The sequence below is a fragment of the Malus domestica genome, chromosome 07 (genome assembly GCF_042453785.1).
Source record: "Malus domestica chromosome 07, GDT2T_hap1".
NCBI lineage: Eukaryota > Viridiplantae > Streptophyta > Magnoliopsida > Rosales > Rosaceae > Malus > Malus domestica.
The window spans coordinates 33,443,506-33,457,218 of NC_091667.1; the positions used below are offsets into that span (position 1 = coordinate 33,443,506).

At 36.2% G+C, this 13,713-nt stretch overlaps 2 protein-coding genes across 5 annotated transcripts; one reads left to right on the top strand and one right to left on the bottom strand.

The window, feature by feature from the left end:
- Positions 1–5,193: 5,193 nt before the first annotated feature.
- Positions 5,194–6,721, top strand: LOC103439704 (sorbitol dehydrogenase-like). The gene is given in 2 exon segments (NM_001328962.1): positions 5,194–5,452; positions 5,592–6,721. Coding segments are annotated over 2 exon segments (1,107 nt in total). The 5' UTR covers positions 5,194–5,322; the 3' UTR covers positions 6,569–6,721.
- Positions 6,722–9,274: 2,553 nt separating this feature from the next.
- Positions 9,275–12,019, bottom strand: LOC103440100 (microtubule-destabilizing protein 60-like). Of its 4 annotated transcripts, none has more exons than XR_003771193.2 (7): positions 11,648–12,019; positions 11,170–11,558; positions 11,014–11,066; positions 10,827–10,922; positions 10,115–10,220; positions 9,895–9,993; positions 9,275–9,484 (listed from the first exon to the last, which is right to left on the bottom strand). XR_003771193.2 is itself a non-coding variant. In XM_017333106.3 (7 exons), exons 4-7 carry the CDS (start codon positions 10,359–10,361, stop codon positions 9,428–9,430), a joined length of 333 nt encoding a protein of 110 aa, XP_017188595.1. In that variant the 5' UTR covers positions 10,362–10,922; positions 11,014–11,066; positions 11,170–11,558; positions 11,648–12,019; the 3' UTR covers positions 9,275–9,427. The 4 variants fall into 4 exon arrangements, 2 of the variants coding, with proteins under 2 accessions (XP_017188595.1, XP_028954159.1); XR_011583160.1 differs by having other exon boundaries at positions 11,685–11,994; XM_017333106.3 differs by having other exon boundaries at positions 10,291–10,922.
- Positions 12,020–13,713: the final 1,694 nt, after the last annotated feature.

Here is a 13,713-nt window from a genome sequence, read left to right on the forward strand (position 1 = left end):
AAACTCATCCAAATCCACAAAATTCATTGATTCGTGGTTGTCGATGCAACTAACAATAGCGAACCATTGTCCCAGATCTAACGGACAATGTTGCCGTCCCCAAATTTACTAGTTGCCGTATCCCCAGTCTACGACCCAGACAACGTGTGGAGCAAAAACATTGCATGGTGTGGAGGAAAAACAATGAAATAAGAATAGCTAACCTACGAATTTCTTTCTCCTCTTCATTAAAATTTAAATCTAGTGAGGGACTATTCACAACTTCAAAATAACGAGGCATATAACGAGCCTTTTGAAGCTGAAGCTTTGTGATTTATATGTTAAAATAGCCAAACAGCCTTGTAAACGAGGCTGCTAAAGATCGATGCTCTTATACATTGCATCATTCTAGGTTATTGCTTTGACTTTTGACTTAACTCATAAGCACTTATTTCTAGACAAATCACTTTGGCTACATCATTTAGAAACTTTATCTCATATATATATATATATATATATATATATATATATATATATATATATAAGTGAGTACCCTAAAATAGTGAAACATTCAAAATACCATAAATTACCCTTTAAGAATTTCATAAATTACAATCGAACCAAAAGAAGCTAAAGTATTTAACCATATTTTTATTTTGAATGAATTTAATATTTAAAATTATAGAAGAAAAAAAATAATAAAAACAAAACCTCCCACGTTAGTGGGTGGTTTCACGTCTTTAATTCATTTTTTTTATAATAATTTTTTAAAAATATTTAAATTAATTATTTAAATATAAAAATATAAAAAGATCAATTGCCATATGCGTATGCGTGTGGCAAGAGGCTAGTACTATTTAAATATAAGGGAAAATAGGATAAGAGGCCAACGGAAGATGGTGAGCACAGGCCTTCGGCAAACCTAACCCACATAACATATGTAATTAAGTGATAAGATGGCCGAATCATGTTCACTAATGGAAGATGGGGAGGTCATTTCATACGTTCTCAGCGAAGTGAATTGTTCTATGATTGCTTCCTCTTAGGTGCATTTCGCAGTTTGGCATTTAGACGATTGAACCACTTTCACCATAAAAACCCTCATCTCCTTTGAGTACTTGTGTTCCTACAGCTTGATACCAATTTGACGCACCCATATTCTCCCAAATATAGTTGAGGCGACCGAATCTAGTGCAAGAGATCTTAAACGTTGCGGTGAACTACGCAACCATGTCTTCAGGTTCAATAACTCTTGGCCAAAAGGTGTTACTTCCTCGGCCGTAGTTGCCCAAGTGATGAAGTCAGCAACACATATGACATGACCATCACATCTTTTCTACTCTCCTTATAGAGTTCGATTACAAGTTGGTACGCTTACATTCACAAGAAAGATGTTTACTCATAGTTACTCGGCATGCGCGCCACTTAGGCACTGTAATTTTCAAAGTCAACAAAAGGTTAACACATATAATTAAATTCATTGGCAAATGTGACATATTCTTATTGGGTGATGGATCTCACATATGTTTTGGAGGCGACTTTCAGGGAGAAGAGAGAGTCTATAAATCAAAATGAAATTGATTTTGAGTTTCAAAGAGTAAAAATGTTGTGGAGCAAAAAATAATCACAAGGTGACACGTGGATTTTTGGACAAAAGAGGGCAAAAATACCATTGAGGTACAACGGGGTTCCTACGCGTGAGCAGCGGGTAATCATCTTTCAACCAAATCAAAAGTGCCCAAAATAGGTAACAAATTCAAAGTTATTTCATCTATCCTCATCCTATATTTTCCACAAGGTAATTATTTCATAACCTTCAAAACATCCTATATAAATTACATAACCCCCAAAATATTTATTCCAAAAATGTGTTGATTAACCAATTAATGGATTAATTGCCTAATTAATGTATTAAATCACACATTAAACCATAAGTTACACCCTAAAAAACATCCAAAGGGGACCGGCCACACTATCCCTATAAATAGGCTCCCATTTTCACCAAAAGATCATTTCAACACACTTCAAAGTTCCCAATACTCTCCAAACACTTTTCTCTCTAAATTCTAACTTTGGCATCGGAGGTTCTTCGGCCAAAGCCCCCCATTCATCGTGGGCGCGTGAGGCTTTTGGTCTGGACCCTAATGTGTTAATTGTTTTATAGATGTAATTTTGTCCACAATCAAGAAAGAAAAAATTTACATTCACAAATGTGACTTTTGAGTTATAGGAGATAAAATATAATTAAAATCGAGTTTTATAAGGCGTAAATAAAAATAAACCTGATAACAACTAAATAAGAGTTATTCCAAAAGGAAAAAGTGAACTAAAGTAAGAGGATCTAAGCATATTCCACCTTATCATATATATATATATAAAAGCATATTCCACCTTAATTATAAAATTGCACTTGGACTGATTAAATTCTCTCACAAACACTTTCGACTAGACAAAATGATTACTTTGGATACATCATTGAAAAATCCATCGAAAACTAGTTTAATTAATTAATTAATATATTTCAACTTCGAAAGAGAAATTTTTCATTGTGACTGGAATACGAGTGGTACGTACATTATGTGTTTTTATATAATGATGAGAAATTTTATTTTTTAAGTTATTAACTTTTAAATACACATATCCTACCATTTGTATAGTAATACATCATATACCACTCTGTATATTGATCGTACTGAAAAATCTCTCTAGAAGTTGGTAAGAACACTCCTAGGGCAAACCTAACCCACAACATATGCCATATGCCATCGAATCATATGGAAATAAAAAACATGCATAAACGTGGATCGTTCGTTTCAAGCATACGGTCCAGTTAACGGAGACGTTATCATGTTGGATACATGCATGATTAGAAACAATTGTTTCCTACGCGTAGTTGACGGTATATCGGCGTGGAATCATCATCTCTGTCCTGTTAGGCTATCACTGTCACTGTTAGCTGGGAGGGGAAGGAATCCGGCGAGGATTTGAAATTTGATGGATTCCGTGATGATGTTTGTTCATTATATATTGTGCGATCAGTTTTTATTAGGTACCATTTATATTTAATTTAAAATTTAAAAATTAAAATAATTTCTGATATCATAATGTATGATGAACGGACACGTTCACGAAATTCTCTGAATTTTCTGAAAAGAAATCCGGCAAGGATTCTTTTCAGCTGGGAGGGATCGGGAGGTATCCAATTATTGACCATACTACTACTACTAGGCGCTTTGTTGACTTTCCATGCTGCTGCATATGTTAAACAACAAGGGGGACCATTTGCAAATTCGACGGCTCCAAAAATATATCACACATATTTTTGACGTGGAAATTAGTCACTCGATGTATGATGCTTGCCAGAAAACATATAGGCTGGCAACCACATAGAGAAAGAGACTGTCCAGCTAATTATAATAACCCTAGCAAAACACTGAGTGTCCACTTAATTTTTTTAATTAAATAATTTTTTGTCTGTAAGTCATGTGATATATAGTAAACATTAGATATTTAGGATGTAACTTTTTTGTCCTTAATCAGACATTTACAAACATAAATAAAAACAAGAAGATAAATCAAAGCACAGTTGATTTACTTGCAATGCACCCATTTTCTAGTATCACAACCATAACACCCCATGTATGTGACTTTTTAGTTGTTGGATCTTTAGCGATTAGATTTTTGGTTGTATATTCAGTCGTTTATTTATTTAGCCCATAATATGAGCTGGTTGATCCTAGAATTTACACACCTTACTAATCTTCATTAGTGATCAACATCATATCCATTTAGGACAATATTTACATACACCTATTTACAAAGTTACGGATAGTAAACGTTCAAATACCATAATAAAAAATGCTTGTTTTGGTTAATTATCATATAAAGATACATGTATCCATGCACCTAGATGCAATTAGCGTATGTTCACAGTAAAAATATCGTCTATTAATTATCATCTGAATGTCATTTCTAAAAAAACATTAATCAAATTGAAGATTATCAGGATAACTATTTGAAAATCAATATTCAACGAATAAGGATTTGCTTTGTTTGGGGTAAAAAAAGTGATCTGAGATTTTATCCGGTAGGATCCCATGTATCAAGGCAGGTAATTACTTCAAATATGTTTCTTTTTTAGTTGCAATACCCTAATCTTAGTTTTAACCTTCAAACCCACTCGACCACTACTGAAAATTAGATAATTAAGATGCGGGACCACAACGGACGGTTGCTACGTGAATCTGACTCTGCATGTCGTGGAATCGATTCAGCAAATGCATAATGTCCGCTCATTCAACTTTGGGCCTTCACCTACTCTTTTTGCATCTTGTGATTTAGATTTGGCTGCTTCCGAGTTAAGGGGAGAGATTTTTTAACGTGTCTGGAATACGGATTATATGTCAAATGTATTAAATAAATGGTAAAACGGTTTTTTTAGGTATCTCTCAATTTGTATAAAAACATACAACCTATTTGTCGGTGTTCTAAACACACTAAAAATCTCTAATTATGCACCCAAAATCAAATTTTTTTAAATATATAAATGTGCTTACAACGATATTTAAGTCAATTATATAGTATTACGGCGTGATATTTACAATTGCACAAACAAGTTTCTCCAAAAAGGAGAGAGCAATTCCAATTCCAATTCCAATGGAATATACCCAAAAGTGTGATTGTAGCGGACGAATAATATATTTGGCAAAACTGTGCAAGAGATAATAACATATCACCCACGGAATATCCAAATTAGATACGAAAATGTTATTAGCATTCTAAAAAAAGTTATTTCAGTTATAGACAAGTAATTGATGGAATTACGGGACATTTCCAAATGCAATATATCTTTCGAATTTTTTTTTCAAAAGAGAGGTTCAGTATGACCTGTTGCATTGTCAATAGAACATTTTGTTACTTATATTGCTTGACTCTTCTCTTTAAATAAAACTTTTTTATATTTATACAAATTACAGTTAGACATATGTGCATACATTTTTTTTTATATAATTTTGATGACTTATTTCTTACCCGTCAAAAAATAATTAAAAAAGAATTAACGGCCCTCTCGAAACGGATACTCTTTTCGGAAAAGAAATTGGATAATATTTGGGTTTTGGATTATCCTAATTTTACATAGCTGTACAAGTGCAACTTGAACAGATCACACTCCTCCAAACTCATATAAATACCACCCGCATCCACTCTATTTCCATCAACAAATCAAACAAGTCCGTGTATTCTGTGTCTTCTGTGTTCATTTTATTTGGAGGAGAAGAAGTTTGTGTCTTTCAAACACAAACAAACACTCCAGAAATAAAAAACCAGAGAAGAGTAAAAAAAATGGGCAAGGGAGGCCAATCCTGCAATGGCATGGTTAGACAAGCCAAACCTGTTGAGCAGGAAAACATGGCTGCTTGGCTTGTTGATGTCAACACCATCAAGATCCTACCTTTCAAGCTCCCCAGTATCGGTATGTATCTCTCTCCTTGTTCTTAATTCCGTCCTTCTTTCCTTCGGTTTTCAATTTTTTGTTTTTAATTCTCGGTTTTCTTAGTTGTATTGATGCTAACGTCTTGCTCCCCTGTTTTGTTGGGATTTCTTAATTTTAGGACCCAATGATGTTCGAATTCGGATCAAGGCTGTCGGCATTTGTGGAAGTGATGTTCACTACCTCAAGACCATGAAATGCGCGGATTTTGAGGTTAAAGAGCCAATGGTAATCGGACATGAGTGTGCCGGGATCGTAGACAAAGTTGGGAGCGAGGTGAAGCATTTGGTGCCTGGTGACCGCGTGGCGGTAGAGCCTGGCATCAGCTGCGCACGGTGCCAGCAGTGCAAGGGAGGCCGCTATAATCTTTGCCCTGATATGAAGTTTTTCGCCACCCCACCGGTTCATGGTTCCTTGGCTAATCAGATTGTGCACCCTGCGGATCTGTGCTTTAAATTGCCGGAAAACGTGAGTTTGGAGGAAGGGGCAATGTGTGAGCCCTTGAGTGTTGGGGTTCACGCTTGTCGGCGAGCCAATGTTGGTCCCGAGACAACTGTCCTGATCATCGGAGCAGGGCCTATTGGTCTCGTTTCAGTTTTAGCCGCTCGTGCTTTCGGGGCACCAAGAATTGTGATTGTGGATATGGATGACAAGCGTCTAGCAATGGCAAAGTCTCTCGGTGCTGATGAAGCCGTGAAAGTTTCGACAAAAATGGAGGATTTAGATGATGAAGTTGCCGAAATTAAAAAAGCCATGATCTCCGAAGTGGATGTGACCTTCGATTGTGTGGGTTTCAACAAAACCATGTCGACCGGCCTCAATGCTACTCGTCCCGGCGGAAAAGTCTGCCTTGTAGGAATGGGACACGGTGTGATGACGGTGCCTCTGACTCCCGCTGCTGCTAGGGAGGTTGACGTTGTTGGAGTTTTCCGATACCAGAACACATGGCCGCTTTGCCTCGAGTTTTTGAGAAGTGGGAAGATTGACGTGAAGCCGCTTATCACACACCGTTTTGGATTTACTGAGAAGGAGGTGGAAGAAGCGTTTGCAACAAGTGCTCGTGGGGGTAATGCCATCAAGGTGATGTTCAAATTGTAAAGACGAAGACAGGTTTTGATGATCAAATTGTTAGTAGAATGTAGAGGGTGGGGTGTTGGGGGGATTATTTACATGTCATAACTCAATAAGCAAGTTCCGTTCCACTGTATGGTTTTTTAAGTAATAATAGTATTACTTTTGGTGGGCTTCTCATTCTGTTTGTTTTGTTACCGCGGAGCTTAACAAAAAGGAATCCTCCACTCCTTTGCTAACTCAATGGTGGCGAGCCGCCGCCTCAAATTCCCCAAGTGTGGCTATTGAACGAAAATGCAATCAAATTCCCAAGCGACAAAAGCCACGGTTTTTCCCCATGTGTGGCTATTGAAGAAAATGTCACAATGACAAGCCGCCTCCTCAAAATTCGTGGCCATAGCCTAAATTTTAATAGCATTTTAGAACAGTAAGAAAATAAAAAATTCCCCATTCTTAAAGCATTTTTACCGACTCCCTTTGCTCCACCTAAATCTCTTTAGAGCAAATTACTGTGCATGATCGACAAAGAAAAGGTACTGTGGATGGAATTATGCAACAATAAGCAGAAAGGCTTGCATTCATACTAAATCAAACTAAATCTTAAAACCCTGTGGCCAAAGCCTAACTTTGGCGTGAAAGTGACGCAATCATTCATGTCGAGACCATATTCTTCATCTGCCCAAAATGCTAGTTCACCTCATAAACAATTGCAAGGGAATCGAACTCAAGTGCAACAAAACCCGAAATCATTGCATTCCAAGGTTAACACTTCAAATCCACATACTCAAATATTTAATCCAAATTTAGTCTCAAAGATTTGGATATGTGCTTTACGTTTAGACATAAATATAAATATAAAAATAAAAATATAGGTATACGAATAAAAGCTCTACATATAAATATAAAAATATAGGTACGAGAATAAAAATAATTGCTCTCCTATGCACTACAAAGTGAAGACATATATATATATATATATATATAACTTTTGAGTTCAAATGAAACTTATGAGTTTCAATATAAGATTTAAGTCTAAGATAAAGGTCACGCTAATAAGGTATTCCAACAAGAAAAATGACATTAAGTTCTAACTTCAACCACCTCCAATGCACACTCCAAATTTATTAAAACTTAAGACAATGTTTTACCTTCCAATGTACATACTCAAACATTGAAAATCTATTGGCTTGTTCAAGTGACTTTGTTCACATCAATTATGAACCCGTCAATTATTGCCAAGGCGTGTTTGAGTGTGTATTATTGGGGCATTCATTATCCAATTGTTATTATAACTACAAAATGTTATTCTTATCATTTTTTTATACCAAAAAAAAAATGTTATTCTCTAATAGAAATAGAACTCACATGTGTTAGTGACTCTATTTCTATTAGATAAATAATACAAATGTAGTATGAAAAATATAATAAATCTAGCATTAGTCGTTCTAATTGTTGTCCGTACAACGGCTCTTTGACTTTCATACTCCAAACTTCGTCACTGACATTTGATGCGCCAGAAAATCCCAATTGACGGTTATTAGTTAAAGAGTTTTCTTTGGTCCTTAGGAGACATTGCAACATTATTTGATATTAGGCTAAGTGGTTTGCCTTGACAATATTGGTTTTGTATTTTTTTAAACAATCGATATTTCTACATTAAGATGAGTTGGATGGGCTTAGCCTCACTATGGACTATCAATAATGTGGTTCAAATTCGTCTTTAGCAAGAATCAAACCTAAGACTTTTCACTTACAAATGAAGATGAATATTACTAGACCGTAGTACTAAGTGGTAGACAATGTTAATTTTAATAATCAGATATTTACTGGCCCCATCATACATTTTTATTTGATAAACTTCATATTTATATCATTGCCTAAAATAATAAGACAAATTTATTTTTTGTAGTGGTAAATTATTGAATTTTTAACCCATTACGTTATGAATTCAAACCTTATCATCCTCTTATTGTCTAAATTAATTTAGTGGCTAAAATAAATAAATAATTTATCTGATATCTGATATGATCCCGTATCAATTGAGGTAACTACTCCAAATATTGTTCCTTCTAGGGTTGCATCCCTAATCTTGGTTTAAATTAAAAATTGCTCAACTATCTCTATCCAAAAAGTGAAGCGACCACAAAATCTACCAAAAATTGAATCGACGTGGGACCTACGTGGTGGAGAGAGAGGAGGGATGCTACATCAATCTGACTCTGCATGCCGTGGAATCCATTCAACAGTCCCTAATACCCGTTGATTCTGTGGTACTGTGGAGTGTGGATGGAATTATGCAACGATAAAATAGTGTATTAATCTGCACCAAGACAACTGGAAATACAATAAACAAAAAAGGCTGGACATGGATATAAAATTTACATGCAAATGGGATATTTTATCGACGTCGACACTACTAGAATTTTGGCTAAAAGCCACTTTTTTCATTGGTGTCTATTGTCAAGTGTGGACACTCTTATTGGTGACAAACCTCAATGGCTACCAAACAACCACTAAATAAGAGAACATGGCCTATGTAGAGGACTTTATTGTAACAACGGAAACCCTTATTACATTGGTGGCATCTGCAAACATTGCCACCCTAATTCACATTGGTGGCAAAGTTGCAAATTGTGTTTTAAAAAAAAGGATGCCCTGTGTGGGCACCCAAATTGGAGTATCATATTTCTTTTTTTGTTTTTGGTGAGAAAACAAATTGTAATATCATTAAAATGTAAGAATACAACTATAAATTTGCATAACTGATATTTTATACAATTTTGTACAAATGTTGGAACCAAACTTTAAAAAGTCTTCGAACCCTTTGTTTCCAAGAGCTTAATCATCTCAATAACTGAATTGCTCAAGTGCAATAACTCTTTACCTTCAGCGGTCTTTCTCTTTCCATCTTATTTTGCTCAACAGGCTCATCTTCTCTGCCACCTGATGGGTGAACACACATAAAAAGCAAATTCAGAAAGGCAATTCATTGTCACGTGCCCAACATACCAACACTTATATACATCTGTTATCTCCAAGCAACATATTTAAGAAGAGCAACTTCATGAAGTTTTCCTTATAGATATCTCACAGTTGTTCATTTCATGTTAAGATTATTGCATGTTACGATGCAAATAGAAAAGTTGATACTACAAAATTTGTCCCCACAAGTAATTTACATGTTAGGATGATGTCACAAAGTTAATTCTACAAACTCGAGTCAAAACTTATTTCCCAAATGCTACCTGAAAACAATTTTTTTCAAATAGAGTTCATATGCACTACTAAGCTGAGAGTGATTGAAAATATAGAGACAAAGCGCATATTCTTAAGTATGATGTATTCAAAATCACCTGATGGTCAAACTCTGCTCGCTCTATTGCCCGCATGTCACTGTGGAGCTTCAGGTCTGTTGGTATTGTTATTTCTTTTACCGGAGGTTTCAGTAAGCACTGAGATGACAAATACAAAGATATGCATACAAGTTAGTGGTTCGGTCTTGTCTGTCTTGCAATAGCAATAAAATCACTTAAATATAGTCATTTTCATGTGATTTTGAATTGGTATCTATACTTCTAGTTCGTCAGTTGTCCATGGGAGGCCCTGAGCAATTGGTTTCCGCTGTCTATCCTCCTCCATCATCATCTCTTGTAGCTTCTTCGTGAACTCTTCCCCTTTCCTACAATGATATCACAAAACGAAGTTAGAAGCAACGTAAACCAAGTAAACTTTCAAGTGCTTTTCGATACCATTCATTTTCAGCACAGTTTATGTCACATCCCCGCTCGAACCCCACCACATCCCGGCTCGACTCCACCATAGCACGATATTATTCACTTTGGGCCCCGACCACGCCCTTACGGTTTTGTTTCTAGGAACTCACACGAGAACTTCCCAGTAGGTCACCCATCTTACAATACACCTCCTTAGGGGCCCAACGTCCTCGTCAGCACATTTCCGCCCAGAGATTGGCTCTGATACCAAATTATCACATCCGGCCTGGGCCCCCACCACATCTTAGGCTCGACTCCGCTATAACACGATATTGTTTGCTTTAGGCCCCGACCACGCCCTCAAGGTTTTGTTTCTGGGAACTCACACGAGAAATTCCCAGTGGGTCACCCATCCTGGGATTGCTCTCGCGTGAACTCGCTTAACTTCGGAGTTCCTACGAAACTCGAAGCCAGTGAGCTCTCAAAAGGCCTCGTGCTAAGTAGAGATGGGAATGTACATATAAGGCTTACAGGATTCTCACACTTGGGCGATGTGGGATCTAACACTTTACCACTATTCTTAGCTTGAATGGCTTAGCGCTAGTGTCTCTCTGTTGCTTCTTCTTCTTCCATCTCCCTTATCCGATTGTGCTAGAAGATTCAGAGCTCTGAAATTCAAACCGGAATACAGAGGTAACCTGGGTTAGTTAATCATTTTCAATCTCCAAATAATGTAAAAACAGTAAGGACAAGACTCACATTTCTTCGGCTCCTTTGCACCCCCCTCAAAATTCAAAGTCCTGTTTGAGACACTGTTTAGTCAAAAGAGCACAACCAAACTCAGTCAGGACATACAACAAACACCTGATGTGCATCAAATTCTCATGCTAACCTTAATCAAGTATAATTGCTAACCTTCCCAGACTTCCATCCCAAGAAGAAGAGACTAAAGTTCGCCAATCCAGACCAAGATTATCTGACGTCAAGAACAAGTCCGACGAGAAAAACGAATAAGATGAGACCTGTGTTTCCGACGCCTTAGGCTGAGGTTGCAATCCGGGTAATGCCCACTTCACCACCTTCTTCCCAATCTCTTCCGCCGCTTCCTCCTCCCCATTCTGCTCATCCGAATCCTTCGAGCTCGGAATCGAAAGCAACTTCTCAAACGCCTGAACAAAATGCATCACCTTCCCACTTTTCGGCACGCTCTTCCTCGCCTCTTCTAGCAACTAAGACCTACAAAAACTTCCATTCTTCTCGGCCCAGGTCACAAACAACCTTGATTCACCTTCCTCGTCCCCAATCTTCGACATGCATACAGAAAATGGAATAAAGATTTAAAATCTAGAATCAATCCAAAAGCTGAACACTTTTATTTTGGAAAAGAACTTACATTGAGGGATAGCCCACGAGGAGAGGATCATCTTTACCTCTTGGGTCAAGTTCAATTCCGGCAAGCTTGACCGTAAATTGGCCGGAAAACCCCCGGTTACTGTTTCTTAGATTTGAAATTAAGGAAATTCGGCTTCGAATTTGATGAAACTAACTTGGGCGTTGGAAAGAGGACGAGAAGAGAATTTTGGAGGTACAAGTTGACGGTCGTTGGTGTTCTCATCGCTATCGTTTGTGTTCGACTCCCGTTGTCGGCGCCGTTGCGTGAAGAGAAGAGGGAAAAAAGAGAGAATGAAGCGAATGAGGTGTTGGACGTTTGTGAAGGGGAGAGAGAGGATTTAGATTTTTACACAAAAGCAAGACACCAATCTCAGCTTAAAAGACACCAAAAATAAAAGGACACCAATAAAAAAATTAAAGAGATTTTTCAGTGTGATCAGTACACGGGATGGTACACCACGTGTCACTATACAAATGGTGAGATATGTGTACTAGAAAGTTAATAAATTAAAGAATAACCATATGTGTTCCTGTCACAATGGAAATTTTCTCCACAAATTAGAAGGCCACTAGTATTAGTGGCATTAACTAAAAAGACACCAAAAAAAGCCAAGAATGCCATCTTAATGTCTATAGTCACCAATTGTAAATGGTGTGTAAATATTAGTGTTCTATTACTATAATTCTAGTAGTGCGAGGCTCTTATCTTTTTGTTTTTGCTCTTTATTTCAGTTTTTCAAATTTTTATTTGTTTGTGGGGGATTTCAAAATACAAATGGACTATTTTATCAATTGAGCCATTATATAATATGTGAGAAGATACATGTCTTATTATTCGCCTTCATCTCGTGCTGCTATAGAACAACATTAAGGCAACTAAACTCTCAATTAGAGACTACAAAAAATTCGGGTTTTCATTACATCTCGATAATTACATTCGTTTTTTAATATATTCGGTTTATTTTTTGTCGTGACCCATTATGATAATAAGAATAAGAAGGAAATTAAACTAAATTTAAAGTATTAGAAATGTGAAATCTACTAAAAAATTTGAGAAAAGCCTCAAAGTTTGGATTGAATAATATGAAAGATAACACTATATCACCACGGAAAATAGTTTTATAGTTTTCCACAAATCTATGTTTGCGAGAAAATCCTAAGTGAAAGCAAAATACCTTTGAACAGAAAACCATATCATAAGTTCAAATCGGAGTTGATAGCCTAAGTCTATGTTGTGTGGATCATGCTATATGATTTAATATAATAAATTTATCGTTTGACAAAAAATAAAATAAAATCCTTAACCATTAAATTCTTGGTTGTATATTCAACCATTCATTCATTTAATTGGTTACTAATATGAGATGGTCCATTCTAGAATACTCACACCCAATTAATCTTGTGATCACCATCATATTCATTAAGGACAACATTTGCATACATCTATCTACACATTTGTGGATACTAACTGTACAAGTATCATAATAAAAAACACTCATTTGACTAATGGAATTTGTACGGTTAGTATCCACAAATGTATCAACCTCATGCCCAAAAGAAAAATAAAGCCCGAAATTATTTTAATTAAAATCATATCCAATAAACCTAAACAACTAATGCAATATAATTAGCAATTAATTATATCTTATCATCATTCATGTAACGTTATTAGAACTTACCATGTGTGTGACCTCTTAGGTTCTAACTAAAAGTTCATATATTTGACCACCAACACGTGATTAGTGTATATTTACTGTAAAAAATGTTGTTTAGAAATTAAACCTTCGTAGTGAAGATTGTTAGGAATTGAGCACCAAATTAACTACTGCTGAAAACTAAATAATTAAGATGCTGGACCACAACGGACGGTTTGCTACGTGAATCTGACTCTGCATGTCGTGGAATGGATTCAGCAAATGCATAACATCCGTTCATTATTGAATTTTAATTTTAGGCCTACACCTACTCTTTTCGCATCTTGTGACTTAATTAGATTCGGATACTTCCAAGAAACTCGCAAGTATCAATCCCCAAATATTTATGTTGCTTAGAAAAATTAGTTTACCT

Coding starts and splice junctions, on each gene's coding strand:
- LOC103440100 (XM_017333106.3), bottom strand. CDS start 10,361: ATGGTGGAGTCGAGCCGGGATGTGGTGGGGTTCGAGCGGGGATGTGAC. Junction 10,221..10,290: donor AACTGTGCTGAAAATGAATG/GTATCGAAAAGC, acceptor ATATCATTGTAG/GAAAGGGGAAGAGTTCACGA. Junction 9,994..10,114: donor GGACAACTGACGAACTAGAA/GTATAGATACCA, acceptor TTGTCATCTCAG/TGCTTACTGAAACCTCCGGT.